This window comes from Myiozetetes cayanensis, unplaced genomic scaffold, assembly GCF_022539395.1.
Source record: "Myiozetetes cayanensis isolate MyiCay16 unplaced genomic scaffold, myiCay2020 scf18, whole genome shotgun sequence".
NCBI classification, from domain to species: Eukaryota; Metazoa; Chordata; class Aves; order Passeriformes; family Tyrannidae; genus Myiozetetes; species Myiozetetes cayanensis.
This window is the reverse complement of record NW_026087389.1, coordinates 14,442,618-14,460,000: the sequence shown is the minus strand read 5'-3', so window position 1 is coordinate 14,460,000 and position 17,383 is coordinate 14,442,618. Positions and strand designations below refer to the sequence as shown.

General features: G+C 52.4%; 1 protein-coding gene across 2 annotated transcripts in view; it reads left to right on the top strand.

Moving 5' to 3' along the window:
* RBM5 (RNA binding motif protein 5) overlaps positions 1–8,567 on the top strand; it is a 15,182-nt gene extending 6,615 nt beyond the window's left edge. The window contains exons 7-24 of one of the 2 annotated variants that reach the window (XM_050312792.1): positions 49–109; positions 270–335; positions 474–634; positions 1,547–1,644; positions 2,133–2,220; positions 2,402–2,479; positions 2,568–2,637; positions 3,153–3,238; positions 3,572–3,650; positions 3,914–4,005; positions 4,549–4,713; positions 5,187–5,339; positions 5,418–5,489; positions 6,270–6,449; positions 6,648–6,722; positions 7,159–7,256; positions 7,334–7,463; positions 7,956–8,567. In XM_050312792.1, coding sequence (XP_050168749.1) covers positions 49–109; positions 270–335; positions 474–634; positions 1,547–1,644; positions 2,133–2,220; positions 2,402–2,479; positions 2,568–2,637; positions 3,153–3,238; positions 3,572–3,650; positions 3,914–4,005; positions 4,549–4,713; positions 5,187–5,339; positions 5,418–5,489; positions 6,270–6,449; positions 6,648–6,722; positions 7,159–7,256; positions 7,334–7,463; positions 7,956–8,081 — 1,878 coding nt within the window. In that variant the 3' untranslated portion in view covers positions 8,082–8,567. The remainder of the gene's footprint in view (positions 1–48; positions 110–269; positions 336–473; positions 635–1,546; positions 1,645–2,132; positions 2,221–2,401; positions 2,480–2,567; positions 2,638–3,152; positions 3,239–3,571; positions 3,651–3,913; positions 4,006–4,548; positions 4,714–5,186; positions 5,340–5,417; positions 5,490–6,269; positions 6,450–6,647; positions 6,723–7,158; positions 7,257–7,333; positions 7,464–7,955) is intronic. The other variant, XM_050312793.1, reaches the window with a different exon arrangement.
* The last annotated feature ends 8,816 nt before the right edge of the window (positions 8,568–17,383 follow it).

The window sequence follows — 17,383 nt, the reverse complement described above, 5'->3', positions numbered from 1 at the left end:
ATTACAAATAATCTTAAGTTCTTACTAGTGTTCTCTTGTTCATCATAGTGCTGCCTTTACAACTTCAGAAGGAGACTAAAATGCTTCCGCTGTGGAGCGGACAAATTTGGTATGTTATCTTGATCTCTTTGATTGGGTTTGATTTTTGTGGGGAAATTCTGACCTATGTAGGAAGCAAAGTTCACTGTAGATCCTAGGCTGGCTTGTGAAATGCTGAACTTGAGTGAATGAACCATGTCCTGATTAAAATATTTTCTTATCTTACGAAGATTCAGAACAGGAGGTTCCACCTGGAGCAGCAGAAGCCGTTCAGTCTGTGGATTATTACTGTGACAGTAAGTTATCTTTGACTTATTGTAGAATGTGAATTGTAAACACAGGTACTAAAAGTACCTTCAGCCTGCCTGCTGAAGGACATAAAATACTCTGCAGAGCCATAATGTGTGCACTGATGTTGTACCTCTTCTCCCCAGCCATCATTCTCCGAAACATTGCTCCTCACACGGTGGTGGAATCCATCATGACTGCCTTGTCTCCGTACGCATCTCTGGCTGTCAACAATATTCGTCTTATCAAGGACAAGCAGACCCAGCAGAACAGAGGCTTTGCATTTGTGCAGCTGTCATCTGCCATGGTGAGGGCCTTACTCATGCACTGGAGAGAAACATCAGGTTAACCTGCTTCCCTAGCTGCAGCATTTAGAGCCCTTGAGCTGTCTGAAACACTGCCCCAGATCCCTGAGGGTTAATGGGCATTCGGTGTGTCAGAGCTGTTCATCAGTAGCTGCAGTTTGAAGGAAGGTGGTCTGGGATTTTTTGTTCACAAAAGTTAAGATCCTGGGGCATATCATGTGGGAGAAGGTGCATAGAATTAACCTTCTTCCACCTTGAGAAAGGAGGAGGAGGAGGCAGTGGGAGGGTGGGGGACAGCAGAGATATATGATTGAGGATACACGGATAGGACCGTGAGGAACAGTCATAAAATGAAACATGGAAAATTGCAGTGAGGTACAAGGAAAACCTCTTAAGTTTGAGGGAAGTTAAGGTACTGGCATGGGGTCCCTGAAGGGTGCTGGAATCTCTGTTCCTAGAGGTACTTGTGGCACGAGGGGCATGGTTAGTAGTGGACTTGGCAGCGCTGGATTAACAGTTGGACTCGATCTTCAAGGTCTTTTCCAACCTAAATAATGAGTCTGTATACCAGACTTGATCAGCAATATGATCTGTTTGCATCTGCTTTAGTCAGAGTGGAGCAGGTTGTTGGATTTAAATGGGTGCCTGATCTCAGCCTTTGCTGGCCTCCCATTTGGAGTAATTTGGGGCTTTATAAAGCTAAGATTTTTAGGACACTTTTCATACTCAGTGTCCCATGGAAACAGTCAGTATGTGATCAGTTGCACAGTGCATGTGTATAGCATGAAAGAGATGGAGGTGTTCTTATGACTTAGCTCTTTTCAGCAGCTGCACAGGAAAAGGTGGAGCTATGGGAACTTCTGAATGCCCATCAGTAACCTGCCTTTCATAATAATGAGTGTTTCTCATTGTAGGATGCTTCTCAACTGCTGCAGATTTTACAAAGTCTTCAGCCACCATTAAAAATTGACGGCAAAACAATTGGTGTTGACTTTGCAAAGAGTGCCAGAAAGTGAGTTGCAATAGCAGTCAATTACAGGTTTTGGTTTTTTATTCACACTTCCCCCCATTTATGTTGGAGGTTTATTGTTGTCACCCAGGCTTTTATTAAGATTATTCTAAATTACTCTTAACTCCAGAGTTTTGTTTCCCTCATGTGTCTTGTGTTGCATGCATCCTGCTTTTCACTGTGTATGAGGAGAGTGAAAGCAGTGTTTCCCACCTCCCCTCTTTCCAGTCCTCTGGAAGATAACATTGTAACTGCTTGTGTGCACAGCACACTTGTTTCCTTGGAGACCTACTGACTTGTTACTAACTGTACAACAATGAACCTGAAGTTCCTCTACTTGCCAAGCAGTGCTTTGGCTCATTCATTACAGTCAAAATGTTTTATAACTGCCAGGAAATCCACATGTAAGGGCAGACTCGACCTCCGTGCAAAGGGAGACACTTCAGAACAAAAGCAGCCTTTACTGAGATGCCTGATTTTTGTGATTGCAGAGACCTGCTTCTCCCAGACGGTAACAGAGTCAGCGCCTTTTCTGTTGCAAGTACAGCCATTGCTGCAGCTCAGTGGTCGTCCACTCAGGTATGATTTGAAGGCTGTTGCTCATAGACCACATAATTTCCCTGCTGGCCACTTGCCTGATTGAATTGACCAGTGGCAAATCTGGCTGTGACACATCAGTTTGGAGCCTAAGCAGTGTTGAAGTTCTTAAATGCAGTAACTTAATCTGTTCCTGACAAAAATCACCTTGCTTGAATTTCAGCCACAGACTGGAGAGGGCAGCACCCTTGACTACAGCTACCTCCAGTCAGGACAGGATGGCTACTCACAGTATGCTCAGGTTAGTAGTGGAGGTTGTGCTGTAACCAGTAGGTTGTTGTAATTTGGGTATCCACTCACCTTGTGTTGTCATTTGTTTCCCTTTGCAGTATTCCCAGGATTATCAGCAGTACTACCAAAATCAAGGAGTGTTGGACACAGACACAGCTACCATATCAGGTAGTGCTGATATGTAATTGTTTGTAATGATAATTTTGAAATAGTGATAATATTTTGCCTCAACCTTTATGTTATTTTGCTGTGTAAAAGGAGACTTGGCTTATTTTGCTTTCGGGATGTCTGAATGAGGTTGTGTTGCTAGAGAATTGTAATAGATATTTTGAAGTGGAACCCCTCGTAAAAGATGAGAGAGAAACCTGTTTCAATGTTGACAAAGGCCTTGAACTCGTGAGAACAATGTGAGCAGCTCTAGCAAGTGTTCAGCACTAGCAGTTGTAAGAGGCCAGGAATTGCTGACTTCGGGAACAGAATATTTCCTCCTGAAAAGGAAACTATTCCTTGTCTGTGTAGAAAATACTCACTGTGTATCTGTCTCCTTTTGAATGCTTATTGCCTTGTTTGGCTGCTGGAGCTGGAATTAGGAGCTGAAACTATAAACAAAGTAATTTTAGCCCTAGGATGCAGTCCTGTTTTACAAATTAGCGGCCTTACGCTCTACTGCTCTCTGTTTGCAGGAGCTCCGGTCACTACCACCACAGCTGCAGTTGTGTCCCAGAGTCCTCAGCTGTATAATCAGCAGACAAACTCACCTGACTCTCCGGTAATTACAGCACTGATGAGTCCTTGCTGTCCAAGCCAGGGTTATGTGGGATATAGGCTCAGCTGTAGGCTTTATTTTTTAAAGTGGGTGGTACAGAAAGCGGCTGAGTGTCCATGGGTTAGTCACAGTGTTTGTGGTTGTAAGTCACCTGCCATTTTTTTATTGTGATCGTTCTGCTCTTTGCTGAAGGTGAGTGCCAGGCATCCTGGTGAGGAGGAGTTGGCTGTCGTAGTGTGGGGTGGGCTACTCACACCTTGGCTCGCTGTCCTTGTTTTCTTGCGCCTTGGTGACAGATTTTCTAATGGAACTTGCTGGCTTGGGGTTTTTTTTCAGACACAATCAGCACCACCTACCACTAGTGCGCAGGCACAGACGGCTCCCCCGACTGGCGTAGTGCCTGGAACCAAGTACGGTAAGTGCTTGGGAGCTGCTCGTGGGGACAGGTTTCTGTCACTGTGTAGCAAGAGACTCGACTCTGGCCGAGTGCTCTGTCACCGCGTGTCTTGGTGAAGCTGCCCCTGGAACGCGTTCGCTGCACGGTTGATTAAGAGCCCTTTACAGACGTGCCTGCCGTCGTGGCTGCTAAATAATCTCCGAATTTTACCTGAAATGTAGAAAGATACCTGTCTGAATTCGTCTGGAACGACCATGTCCCACACTTTAATTTTTTTACAGCTGTCCCTGACACTTCCACCTACCAATATGATGAATCTTCAGGATATTATTATGATCCTATAACAGGGCTCTACTATGATCCTAATTCCCAGGTAAACACAAGTTCTTCCCACATGTCTTAACTGTTAAGGTCCATTAGTTTCCTATCTGTCATCATATGAGTGACATTTGAAGTGCACAACATACCAAATGTTGCAGATAACTCTCAGCACTGTGTGTAGAGCTGGGACTTGACTTCCCTCTGGTATAGCCCTTCGTTTTTCTTTCCTTTCCTTAATTTTCCTCCAAATTTGGCCCATATAGGATTAGCACTTGTCACAGCCACTGTAACTGAGCTATTTCGTTGCGGAGTGCCCAGCAAAGTGCACCCAGCTCTGGGCTCTGGTGGGTCGTCTCTTGGGAGAAGCAAAAGGTTCTCCGTAGTGCTGTTGGGCAGCACCGTCTGTGTTTGGGGACAGAGGCTTCAGCCACTTCCTGCCTTTTGACTCCTTTGTGGAGTCTGCAGAACTTGTTTGGACTCTACAAAACGCCTTCCCGTGTGATGCAGTAGTCTGAATCAGCTTGCTTGGGTTCTCCCGTGGACACCGAGCTCGTGTGAGGTGTTCTAAGTGTCTGCCTCTCCTTCCCTCTGGCAGTATTACTACAACGCCTTAACCCAGCAGTACCTGTACTGGGATGGCGAAAAGGAGACGTACATGCCCGCTGCAGAAGGTGTCACGTACCAACAGACAGCCACCACAACCACCACCAAAGAAGTGAAGGAGAAGAAAGAGAAGCCTAAAAGTAAAACAGCTCAACAGGTAAAAGACAAAACGGGATCACAATGGGGATGAAATGTTCTGTGGAATGTGATAGTAGTTCTCCTTTTTCATGGCAAAGGAAATCCTAGGTTATTAAATGGGGGTGCATGCCTGCAATTTGCAGGCATTGTAGGGGGCTGAGGAGAGGTGGAGTTGGCAAGGCTTCAGTGCAGAAATAAGCTCCGCATCGGAGGAGTGTTTATGGAATCCTGCCAGGACCAGTGGGAGTATAACTGAGCCGTCACTTAGAGGATTAGCTTGATAAGAAGGGTTTGTACAGTAAAAGCAGCAAGCTGCGGTATCTTTGAACACTGTATACAGGGAAACAGCTGCACTACATCCAGTGTGCCATGGTTTAAAAATAAAAGGTAGTGGGTTGACTTCTTGTGAAACTGCATGTGAGATTGAATGCGTGTCATAAAAGATTGATAGCTGTGAGGGAAGCTGTGTGAGCAAACCACTCTGCATTTCAGATTGCTAAAGACATGGAGCGCTGGGCAAAGAGTTTGAACAAGCAGAAAGAGAACTTCAAGAACAGCTTCCAGCCGCTGAGTACCAGGGAGGAGGAGCGGAAGGAGTCAGCAGCTGCAGATGCAGGCTTTGCCCTCTTTGAGAAAAAGGTGAAGGTGCTGGCAATGGTGGGGCGCGGGAGGGGGGTGGTGTGGCAGAGAGCTCGGTGCTCATGGCAGTCTTGTCTCATCCAGGGAGCTCTGTCTGAGCGACAGCAGATCTTGCCAGAGGTGTTGAAAAACGGGGATGATGAAAATCCACTGAAGGTGAGTGTGATACCTGGCAGAGGTATTGCCAAAGGTTACTGGTAAAGCACTTAAGAGGAACTAGCAGATACTTGCTTTCCTGCCTGCATTTCCACAGTATCACTTCTAAAAAGTGGTTGCAGTGATACGGTGCAAGTGCAGTAGGCTGAGTGACTGAGATACACTGAGAAAGGCTGTGATTCCTTCTAACCTCAAGAGCTCCATTGAGGTTTTGAGATTTCTAGACATGATGTACTTGAAAGTAGTTTAGCTAGTGGGAAATAAGTCTTAAAGCCACTGTAGCATGTGGTTCTTTTGAGTTGCAGTACTGTAAAAATGTGGGCCAGTACTGAATAGAACATGGACCCTTGCAACAGAGATGGCAGGGAAGTCTGAAATACTGACCACCACCTTTGCTTCAGTCTTCACTGCCAAGGCCAGCCCTTTGGAATCTACCCTAGGAGGACACAAGGAAGAACTACCACTGTGAGGGTGACTGAACACTTCAGCAGGTTTTGTAGAGAGGTTGTGGAGTCTCCTTCCCTGGAGATACTTTAAGATTGTCAGGACACAGTAGCAGTATGTGCTAGGGGACCCTGCTTGAGCAGGGAAGTCATCCTAAATGGTCTCCAGTGGTCTCTTCCATACTTAACCCATTCTGTGATTTCATCCTTAGCAATGGAAGAGCAATGCTCCTCCTGTGATAAACACACATCTGCTGCCTCTGTCTTCCCCTCTCTGGGCTCTCTGAACTGTGGTGACACTGTTGGCACTGCCCTTAATGCTGTCTTTCTTTTCCAGCGTGGCCTCGTGGCTGCCTACAGCGGTGACAGTGATAATGATGAGGACTTACTGGAAAGAATGGAGAATGAGGAGGAGAAGCTGACTGACTGGAAGAAGATGGCCTGTCTGTTGTGTAGAAGGCAGTTCCCAAACAAAGATGCTCTGATTAGGCATCAGCAGCTATCTGACTTGCACAAGGTATTTGCACTATGTAGTCATGAACGTACTTGTTTGCCATAATTCAGTGTATAAACCCAAGCCATGATGCATATTTCTCTTGGGGAAACTATTAAAAATAGTGCAAGTGGATTGTTGCTCTCCCAAAATTCAGCTATTTTACTTTAAAAGAGCTGTTGTGCACTTCATGTTATTAAGGTGAATCTCTTCTTGTTTCAGCAAAACATGGATATCTATAGAAGATCAAAACTTTCTGAGCAGGAACTTGAAGCCTTGGAGCTGCGTGAGAGAGAGGTCAGTTTTGAGATGAGCAGAGGAGTAGCTAATGGAAAACCTGCATAGGTGATCTGTTGAGCTCTCCTTATCCTGACACACGTCACTTGAGATAATCCTTGTAAGCCAACCCCTTCTCCGGTCAAGGTTCAGAGCTGCCCTGTTACATGAAAAAAAGTCTTATAACCCTCAGCTGCTGCTGAGCAGTAGCTAAGCACTCCACCTCCAGCTTGGGGCTGCCAGAGTGGGACCAGAAACTCTCGAGCCTCTTCCTACCCCAGTGCGGCTTCAGAAGTGCCCCAGGGACTTGGGTCTGGGGTCCTGCTGCCTGTGGTTTTAATTTTAGTGGGCTGCAGTGTATAGCATTCTGCAGTAGCAGGCATTTAGCTGACTCCCGTAGCTCAAAGATGAACAGAAGTGTCTTGGAATCCATGGTAACTGTGGTTGCTTTGTGCAGATGAAATACAGAGACAGAGCTGCTGAGAGGCGGGAGAAGTACGGCATCCCAGAGCCCCCGGAGCCCAAGCGCAAGAAGGTCTATGATGCTGGCACAGTGTACGTATCCAGAGCTCCTCAGCCATGGCTTCAGTGCATGATGAGCAGTTGGGTTTACTCATCTCTTCTTCCTGCAGGAATTACGAGCAGCCCACCAAAGATGGCCTCGACAACAGTAATATTGGCAACAAAATGCTGCAGGCCATGGGCTGGAGGGAAGGTTCAGGCTTGGGAAGGAAGTGTCAGGGCATCACAGCACCCATTGAGGTAAGTAAACGGGGGTTGGTGCCTTTGTTTTTTCTTTAACCAGAAACACCTGCTGCTGAAGATCTCTGAAGGAATAAACTGTGCCATTCACAGTAAAGCTGCCCCTCTTCACATTGGCTCTTGCTCCCATTTGTTCCATCAGGTCTTAAAGTAGAGGCAGGGCTGTGCTTCCTTCATTTGGCACTCCACTCCTGAGGGTCTATGGCAGTGGTATCCCAGAATGGGCTGCCTCCTGTTGTTGCCTTTCCTGGCCTTGCCTGTGCTCCAGGTTGCGCTGTTAGGAACTGTTCTGTTCAGTTTCATTCCTGCTCCTGTTGGGATGGGGTCAGAGCAGCGTGAAGGCAGTGAACGTGAGGTGGTGTGTGTGCTCTGGTCTCCTGTGTCTGTATTTATGGCTGTGGGGATCCTCAAGGAAACTGGCTGGACTGATGAGGTACCCTCGTGGTGTGGCCACTCACTAGAGTGCTGAAATGTGTCTCTCTTCCCCTGCAGGCCCAAGTAAGAATGAGAGGAGCTGGCTTGGGAGCCAAGGGCAGTTCCTATGGCGTCTCCACTGCGGATTCATACAAAGATGCCGTGCGGAAAGCCATGTTCGCCCGCTTCACGGAGATGGAGTGACCCCTCTGGCCTGCAAAGCACTTCCTTGTTAGCAAGAACTGACTGTTAATCTCTGTAGCCTTGGTGACCTGGCTATATTCTGATTTTGGTTTAGAGTTGACCATTTCATTCCCTTGGACGTTGTTCCCTGCTCGGCATGTGTAACACTTCCATGAGCAGATTGTTTGAACTGACCCAACTTCATGCTGGAGAGCTCCTCGTTAGACCAGAGGGGATGCTGATCTTTGTACGGTCGTGTATATAGTGTAATGTATTCTGTGTTTCAGCTTGTTGTCCAGCTGCTGCTGCCCTCTGGAGCAGCAGCAGGACCCGTTAGCTGTGGTTTCAGTCTCTGCTCTCCTTTTGTTGTATTGTCTGTCTGGGTTTTTTTGGAGAATTTTCCTGTACATTTTGTATGATACATCTTTGTATAGATTTTTTGAAGACTTTGATTCTAGTTGCCAGTTTGGCTCATTTCCAAAAGAAATACATCCAAAAATTATCCTATTTCTGCTTGTTGGTGGATGAATGAAGAATTAAGTTGCCACTGCTGCTTGTCCTTTCTGTCGTTCTGCCTCTTCCTTGATGAGACTTCGTCCTGGAGTCTGCTCCACACGGCACGCTGCTTTCCTTTCTCCTTTCATCCCTGCACTGTGCCTTGTTCTCAGTGTCTTTCTCACAGCTCCAGCATGGATGGTGGCTGGTGGAGTGTCAGGTCTCTGTGTAGGGAGAGACTATCACGGCTGTAAGAGCAGGAGAGGAAGCAGCCGTGTCTGCAGCTTGTGGGTCCTGCCCAGTAGCCCCTGCTGGCCCCATGGGGGGCTGGAATGTGTGGCAGCTGGAATGGGTGGAGGTTACCTGTGCCCCACCTCGGCTTCCTCTGACCTCCTTGGACTCAGCGTGGGGAGCTGCAGCAGGCTGGGTGACAGTGAACCTCATCCTTCCTGAGGTGTCCTGCAGCTATGCAGTTACTGCTGTGCTGTTCCTCTGCCTGTGTTGTGCCTGCCTTGTCCACCCTCCTGTCCTCTTCCCAAGAACCAAGATGAGCAGGGCAGGGCTCAACCCTGAGCTCTGCCTTTACTGATGCTGTTGGCTGTGGATCTTGCTCAGCTTCCACACCAAAGCTGGGAGTGGTCTTTCCTACTGTCCCTGTGGGCATCGGAATGGGTTAGGAATGAAGCAGGAGCAGCTTCACCACTCATTCATGGTGCAAGGCCTTTCTGTGGGTCAAGGCCAGCTCTCCAAGGCTGCCGTTTGGGGTGGGGTGAATCCTGGTTTGCCAGCTGCTGCAGCTGCCTCTGCACCCTGTGGCACGGTCAGGCTGCTGCCTGATCTTTGCAGGGTGCCTCGGGGTGATCCGAGGGGGGAACTCTCTGCCCTTGCCTCAGGACCAGGGTCTGAGGGGTTGTGGTCCCTGCCCGAGTGCCCGGGCCGTGCCACCAGGTGGCAGGCGTGGCCCGGCCGTGACAGCCGGGCTGTGACAGCCCTGTCCTAGCACATTCCCTCCGTGCAGGGCAGCCGAGCATCGCCGAGGCTCCAGGGCAGGGGATGGCAGCTGTTGACATCCCCCTTCGGCTCTGAAGAGGAAACCGGGTCGCTTTAAACCAAGGTGCCAGCTCCCTGCCTCAGCTTCCCCCCAGGATGACGGTAGGAAAGGCAGGCCTGGTGCACTGCAGTGGGGACGGCTGTGGCAGCCTTCCCGTCTCCATGTCCCGGCTGGCAAAGTGACGAAGTGCTTTGCTGCTCTGGGCTGTAAATGGAGGGGGTCTGTTTCCCAGCAGGTGGGCTCCATTGGTCGATAAAGTGCATTTGTGTAGCTCAGCTTCTTCCCAGCCCATCGATCCCCTTCCCAGCACATCATCCTCATGAGGGGTGATACTCTGGGCACAGAGAGGGGAGGGTCTGCAGTGTGGATACAGCACAGCTTTGTCCTGGTTCTATCTGGCTGCTGCCAGGCTCACTCCCTCTTTGCTGCTGCAGCAAAGTGCTGCCCCAGGGCCAGGAGCTGAGCCAGCCCCAGCCAGTACCTCCAGCAGAACAGTTGCAGGGGGGAGCCAGGAGCATGCCATGGGGGTACAGGGACACCACTGCCTGCTCTGGGGATAACTGCTAGCAGGGGTGCCCAAAGCAGGGCCCCTGACTGGGGCAAGGCTTTAATGGGGTCCTGGGCTCGCAGCCAACCCCACTTAGTGGATGGGTTAAAGCCCCTATCCTGGGGGAAGGTGTTGCTGCTGGGCACCCACGGAATAGGAGAAGCTGCTGGGATATGCAACTCCCTCACTCCCAGGCATGCTCCCGAGCCCCATGCCAGGCACTGGAGCAGGGCATGGAGGCACCGCCGCCTGCCAGCACCCGCACCTCCAATTTAGGCAGCGCAGCGCGGCTGTTCGTGACTGAATGTGCCATGGCCCACTGCCTTCAGAGGGACGTGGTGTCCCTGCCTCCCTGGGGACGGACCTCTGGGGTGGGAGGAGAAGCCAGCCCCAGAAGTGTACAGTGAGGAGACAGGAGTCCCTCCAGAGCAGAGAGGAGCTCCCTCAGGCACAGCCTCCCACTGAGGCTGAGCAGCCAAGCCTAATCCTGATGCAGGGTGCTCCAAGAGGCTGCCATGGCTGAAATGCCAGGGGGCTGAAGCTGGTCCCACTAGGACTGGCAGAGGGACAGAGGGTGCTGGAGAAAGGCTTTTGCAGCTGGGCAGTGGCAGGAGGAGATACAGAGCAGTCCCTGGCTGGACAGAGCTGCACTGCACTCCTGTGCCTCAGTTTACCTGTTGCTGAGCAGCCACAAGGTCTCTCCTCTGTGGTGGACAATGGGAGAGTAAAGGCACTAAGCCCCAGAAGCAGAGACCCCACACTTTAGCTGGGGACACCCAAAGGGACCCTGTGCCCTTTATGAGGGGCAATAGGCAGAACACATGAAAGCAGAATTGTAGCCTGGGGCTCCTTCCAGGCACGAGGCAGCTGCAGGGTGACTTCCAGGGCCTTGGCTCCAGCAGGACTGCAGTTGCAATATGCAGAATCTAAGGTTCCTGTTGGTGTGGTTTTAAGGTTTGGGATTTTTCTGGCTTGCTTTCAGCATTATTAATAATAAAACTCCCGAGCCTGATATGCCCTGGCTTTCCAGGAGGCCTCGGGAGCATTGTGAGCTCCTGCGCGCTAATTGAGGCGAGGAAAGCAGCCAAATCGTTAGTGTGAACAGCTTCTCTCCTGAGCACTCCTTAATCGCTGGAGTTACCAACCCATGGCAGAGCTCAGCACTCTGCATGGCCAGCCCCAGGCCTGCCTTGCTCACTTGCACAATCACTGAAATGCTGCAGGCAGGCAGGAAAACATCCCTGCACTGCTGGTGGGGGCTGCCAGAGACCCGGGTGCATGGGACCAGTCTGGAGCCCTCACTGCAGCAATGCATGCTTGGGGTGGGTGCTCACGGGGGCTTGGCTGGGTCTCAGGGCTTGGTGTGGTTTGGGCTGGCTCTCCTGTGTTTCTCTACTGCCAAAAAACCTCCTGTGCCCAGAAGGACGAGCATGGAGAGAGCCATGACCCAGGACCAGCTTGGCTGTCTGTGTGCCAAGTGCTGGCCAAAGCCAGGCACCCGCAGCTCCATGGGGTTTGTATCCTGGTGCCAAAAGGTGATCTGGAACAGGAGGTGGTGTTTGCTGCCATGGGAGAGCCAGAGGTGGAGGGCACAGGCACGCACATGTGTGTGTTTATGCACCTGTGTGTGCACACATGTGCTCGTGCTCCTCTCCAGTGCCTTTCCCCACTCTACCATGGGGGATTTAACATGGCTACTTCCCCTTCTCTTCCCCACAATGGTGGTTTATCCTCCCCCGAGCTACTAGATGTGCCTGAACTACTTCAAAATTGCCCTGGAATAGCTTTCCCTAGTTTACCCAAATGCCCCATGACCGCTGGGTTCTGGCCTCAGTCACAGAGCTGTGGTAGGAGGATGGGCAGTCCCACAGCCCAGCATCCTACCAGCACATCATGGGTACTGCTGTGGTCCCCCTTCAGCCGCCTTGTTTGCTGAGGGGATGCTCCAAGGACAGGAAGAGAGCAGCCGAGGGGGAGGGTGAAAAGGTAAAAGGGCAGCCCCTTCCCTGGGGGAGCGCTGGTACTCTGCTCCAAACGGTGCCAGCACTCCCTCCTGCCCCATGGCAGAGAGACCCTGTGGCCCTGGACAAGTAGCCATGTCATCCTGACCAATCTTTCTACCCAGCTCCATAGTGCCAGGGTGGGTGAGGAAAGGAAGGTGTGTCCCTCATCCCTCGGCCGTTTTAACCAAGAGCCCGGTTCTGGCTTGGGAACTGCATGGTCCAGGTTTCCCTGATGGGGAGGAAAAGAAGGTGGTTTTAATTGACTTGCCATCTGCAGCAACGTGGACACAGTTTGCAGCCCTGGGGGGTGGAGTGGGGGGGCTCTGTTGCTGTTGGAAGAAACCAACACCAGATGAGGGCTGGGATCCCAGGGCCTCGTGGCTGCATCCAGCATGGTTATCCCTTGTCCAGGCAGCTTGTTCCGTCCTGGGCACTTGGGCGCATTCCAACGCCAGGCTCTCACAGAGGAGATGCTCCAGCCTTGCAGAAATGCTGGAACAGGCAGATTTGGAGGGTAAAGAAATGGTTTTCCCAGCAGAGACTTCCCTGCCTCCGGCAGTGAGCCGTCGATCACCAGCCAGGCAGCCCCTGAGCCTCGGAGTGCTGGGTGGATGCTGCACAGAGCCGCGGGCAGTGGAGGCGAGACCCGGGGGGAGAGGGCGAGGGGGGCTGGCCGGCGGGACCGAGGGGCTGCGGGCAGCTGGGCAAGGCCGTGTCAAGGCAGACAGTGGGGTGAGCAGCTCGGGCCCTTTGCCAGGTGTGGGAGCGGGCGGGGGGGGGCCGCTCACCGTCTCCGCCGGGAGGAAACTTGGATGGGAGACGATTTCATGTCAAAAACGTTTTCACAGGAATTTGTCACCACCTACAAAAATCAGTTTACCCCCACCCTTTTTTATTTTTCCCTTTAACAGCAACCAGACCTGAGGGGTGCGTGCATGCAGGTGTGATGGGAAAATGAGGACTGGGGCTTTTTTGCTACAGTTCCTAAGAAAAAATTATTTGGTGTTTGTTCCCCTCCTCCAAAGCCTGGTTTGGGGAGAGAAACTGCTTCCTGCAGCAGGAAAACCCAGGCAAGAGAGGGGCTGTGTTTCTCCCAGCTTATCCCACCGTGGTCGCTGCAGTGTTGACCCTATCCTGGGCACCCCAAAACATCTATGGGCTCTGGAAGCTGCTTAAAACCCACCTCCCCCCCAGTTCCATCCCTCTCCCCGGCGGGATGTGCCCGCAGCATCATTAGCGCTCGTCTAGTCACCGCCGCGGCGGTTTGAACCCATTTGAAATGCACTTGAAAAGGGTGGATTTGATGGGAGGAATGTGACGGGTTTTTGTTCTCCGAGCCCCCCGGTTGAAGCTGCGCGTAATGAAGAGCTGTGACTTTCACTCGGGTTATTTTGGGATGGACTACTTTTTTTTCCGAGCTGGTGGAAGACCATCAAAGCGGCGCTTTGAAAAATGTCCCAGTGTATAAATAACTCTGCTGAGAGCAGAATAACGCGGGCTCCCGCGCGCGGCGCGCCGAGACGAGGCAGACGGCATCTGCCGTGCGACGTTGCATTATAAAAAGGAATTATTCATCCCTTCCTCTAATTAACTGGGTACTGCTCACCCGAGCAGGAGCGATGGCCCGGCAAGGGGAGCGCTCCCGGCCATGCCAGCAGAGCGGATGCTGCTCCCGGGGCCCCTCCGTGTGTCCCCCCAGCCCCGCCTGCCTTCCAGCACCGGCAGTGGGTGGGAGCAGCAGGCTGGTGCTGCCCTGTCAGGGTGGAATGGCGAGGTGCGAGGTAGGCGAGTGGGGAAATCCGAATCCCTGGGGGACTCACTACCATTGGAAAACACCTCATCTACTGCCTTGTCACCCCTTCCACTGAAATCCAAGCAAAGGGAGCAGGATGAGGGCCAAGCCTTTGGCATCCTGATAGCTAGTGGCTTTCGAGGCTGTGTTTTTTGATGCCTGGGTCTTGCTGGGGGCCATGGATGTTGCGTGTGGGAACCCCCAAAGAGCAGCCTGAAGCCACAGGAGTTACACGGATCTGCTGGAGACTCTGAGATGCTCGGTTCAGCCACACCCAGGGCTGGGTTTAGGAGAGATACTGGAGGGATATGAGCAGCAAAGGGAGCCCTGCACCCTACACCCCACAGGGAAGCGGCCATGGTGGCAGCAGCCAGGCAGGCTCAACACCACGGCTGTGCCCTGGCAAGGACACAGTGGTCGGGACCTCCCAGGAGGGAGACTAATTTTAGGAGTGCTCCGGAGGGGCTATTTTGGACCCTTTGCTCTGCGTGAGTCACCTGCTATTTTTCAACCCCACTGGGGCTATTTCCGTGTCAGTGATTTACACGGAGTGGGACAATGCTGTTGGCACTTGCCTGGGGGTTTGGAGCCCAAAGCCATGGTGGGTGCACAGCCCACCCCCCGAGCAGGGTGCAGAGAGGGTCCTCAGGCTGCCTGCTAGAGCTCTCAGCAACTCCTGCAGTGCTGGGGATGCCTACAGCAAGGTGAACCAACTTGGAGCCCATCCCACCTCCCTGCCACCTTCTCAGGGGACTATGTGGTTGGGCTTGGAGCCCCTCAGTCCTCTTCCTCCAGTGCTTCCCAGGAGAGATGGATGGGCAGAGACTGGAAATGATGGTGTGGTGGTCACGCAGCTGGTGGCTATGGAGAGAGAGATGTCTCTGTCTTGGGGAGTGCCCGGGGCTGAACATCCCTGCTCCCCACTGCACTGGGCTCCTCCCTCCCCAAAACCTGCCGCTTCAGAGCCCGCCAGGCAAAACCTGGCTGTTTCAGGGTTGTCAGAGCAACGTGATGCACCTTTCAGTTACCACGGCAACCTCGACGAGAAGTTTTTAAAATTCAGGCAAGGTAATTTCTCCTCACGCTACGATTTCGTTATCGCTTGGCTTGCCATTCCCCAGGGAAGCGTCGTCCTGCCTTGCTCCTCTGCCAGCAAGGTGGGATCTCGGAGATAAGAAGCGCGGAGCTGTGAGGAGGGGGAGTGAGCGGGTGCCCTCCCTGCAACCCATCAGCAGGTCTGGCCCTGGAGACGTGGGCTGGTAATTAATGAGCATGGTGGGGAGGAAAGATGATGAGCAGCACCCTGAGCTTGGGGAGAGCAGAGACAGGAGCAGGAAGAGGAAGGAAGGTGAGGGTGGAAGATGAGGTGGGTTATGGGACAGAAGAAGGGGTGAAAGCGCAAGGGATGATGTCTGGTGGATAGACGGGGGAGAAGGAGGAATGAAGATAGGGATGGATGGTGGGGTGGATGCCTGGGTGAGTCGGATGTGTGAGTGGACAGATGGGTATCTCCAGCCACTAACCAGATGATGGATGAGGAAACTGTCCTGTGATGGGTTGCAGGCCCTTTGTAATTCCTGAGGGTGACACACTCAACAGCAGGTTGAGCTGCTGTCATTTCTCTCCATGAAGAGCACAGAACTGCTCTTCTCCACCATTCCTTTCCTAGCCCTTGAGACACCAGGGATCTCTCTTGTACTGCCCCAGACCCTGCAGGAGTAGGAAGGGGGTCCTGTAACACCAACAAAGCCTTGGCAGCCTTGTCCAATCCAACCCCTTCCTGCCCACCCCAGTCCAGAGGAGAAAGCCAGGATTGATATTAGGGTTTGGAGGGTCAGTGAAGCCACGGGATTGAAGGTCCATTTTGGGAAGGTGAGGGAGAGTCAGGCATAAACACAGGGCTGCTTGTTATCCTGCCTGCACTGCCCCATGGGCTGCCAGAGAGCATGTGGCCCCACAGAGCCCCCTGGCCCCAGCCCATATGTTGTTTATCATAAAGAGCTAACAAGCTTAATTAGGGATATGTCTGCAATAAGGTTCTCAACTCATAAACACTCAGGTCCCCCTGACAGGAGTCCAGCAGCTCCCGAATGAGTCTCTCGTCAGGGAGCAGAGCGAATCTGGTCGGGGGGTTGCTCACTCCTGAAGGTTTTATTCTCTCTTCAGCACTGGTGGCTGGGGCAGGGGGTGCAGGGCTGCAGTGATGGAAGGCAAGAAGGAAGCAGAAGGAAGAGGGGTGGGTTCTGCTCCAGCAGGATCCCTTCCTCCCTTCAGGACAGGCTCTTGCCCCACCATTAGGTTTCAGAGTGAACGCCTACTGGAAGAGAGAGAACAAGACTTTCCCAGCCCTCAGGATGGGGATGCCCATAGCAACAGCCAGGTTCCAAGGGAGGATCTGTGGACACGTCTTGTGAGGACATGGCCCCCCAGGGAGAGGCATGGCCAGCAAGAGAGCAGAAGAGGGAGGAGGAGAGTGGGAGCTCCTGGCTACGGAGGCGGTGAAGGCTCCTTTCCAGCTCTCTGAGCTTCTCTAGTGAGAATCTGACAGCCCTGAGCAAGGCTCCCCGTCCTTGTGGGCTGTTGGCACAGGCTCACCAGGCTGCTGGGAGCCGGCTGTTCTGTCCCCTCTGCTGCGTGTTCAATCTAGAACCTAATGGTGGGAGCTGAGGGGGAAGCTTTGGCAGCCGGGCCATCGTCACACTGTGCAAGTTACATCAGCAGGGACACATTCCCAGTGGAAGAGGCAAGTGGGGCTCAGGGCAGGATGCAGCCAGGGCTGTAGGAAAGCTGCCAGGTCCAGGGCTTGGTACCCACTGCCAGGCCCTTCCTGCTAGGTCTGGCAGATTCATTCCTCCATGCAGGCAGGAGCAATTCACACTCCCTGGCTGCTCTTGCTCATGTAGCCGGCCCTAGGTGAGGGCTGCAGCAGGTAGGACACTCATCTTCAGCCAATCTTTCCTTGGGACTCGGGCTGTCACTGTCCCCTGCGGGGGCTACCATCAGCCTGGGGGGACAGGCAGCATCTTGTCACTGGTACCTGCTGCAGCGCTTTCCTTAATGACAAGCTCTGCTCGTCTGTCCCCTCAATTAACTCTGCTGTGCCAGCTCATTACGCTGCACATGCTGAGGAACACCGCAGCAAAGGGATGCTGCAGTCCCACAGGCATGCAACACCCGCTAGAGATGCCCAGGGAGATCTGTACGTCTGGGTATCTCCCCACAGATGCACTCGCTCCTGAGCACACACGTGTGCTGACACACACACGTGTGTGCCTGGACATGCACACACTGCTGACCACATGTGTTCCAGCAACACCCACACACATCCCTGCCTGCTCCCCAGCTCCTGCTCTTTCTGCCAATTGCAGAAGCTGAAGGCAGTGGAAAGTTGAAGGCAGGGGAAGGTCTGCTGTCTTTGGACTGGGTCTTTGCCAG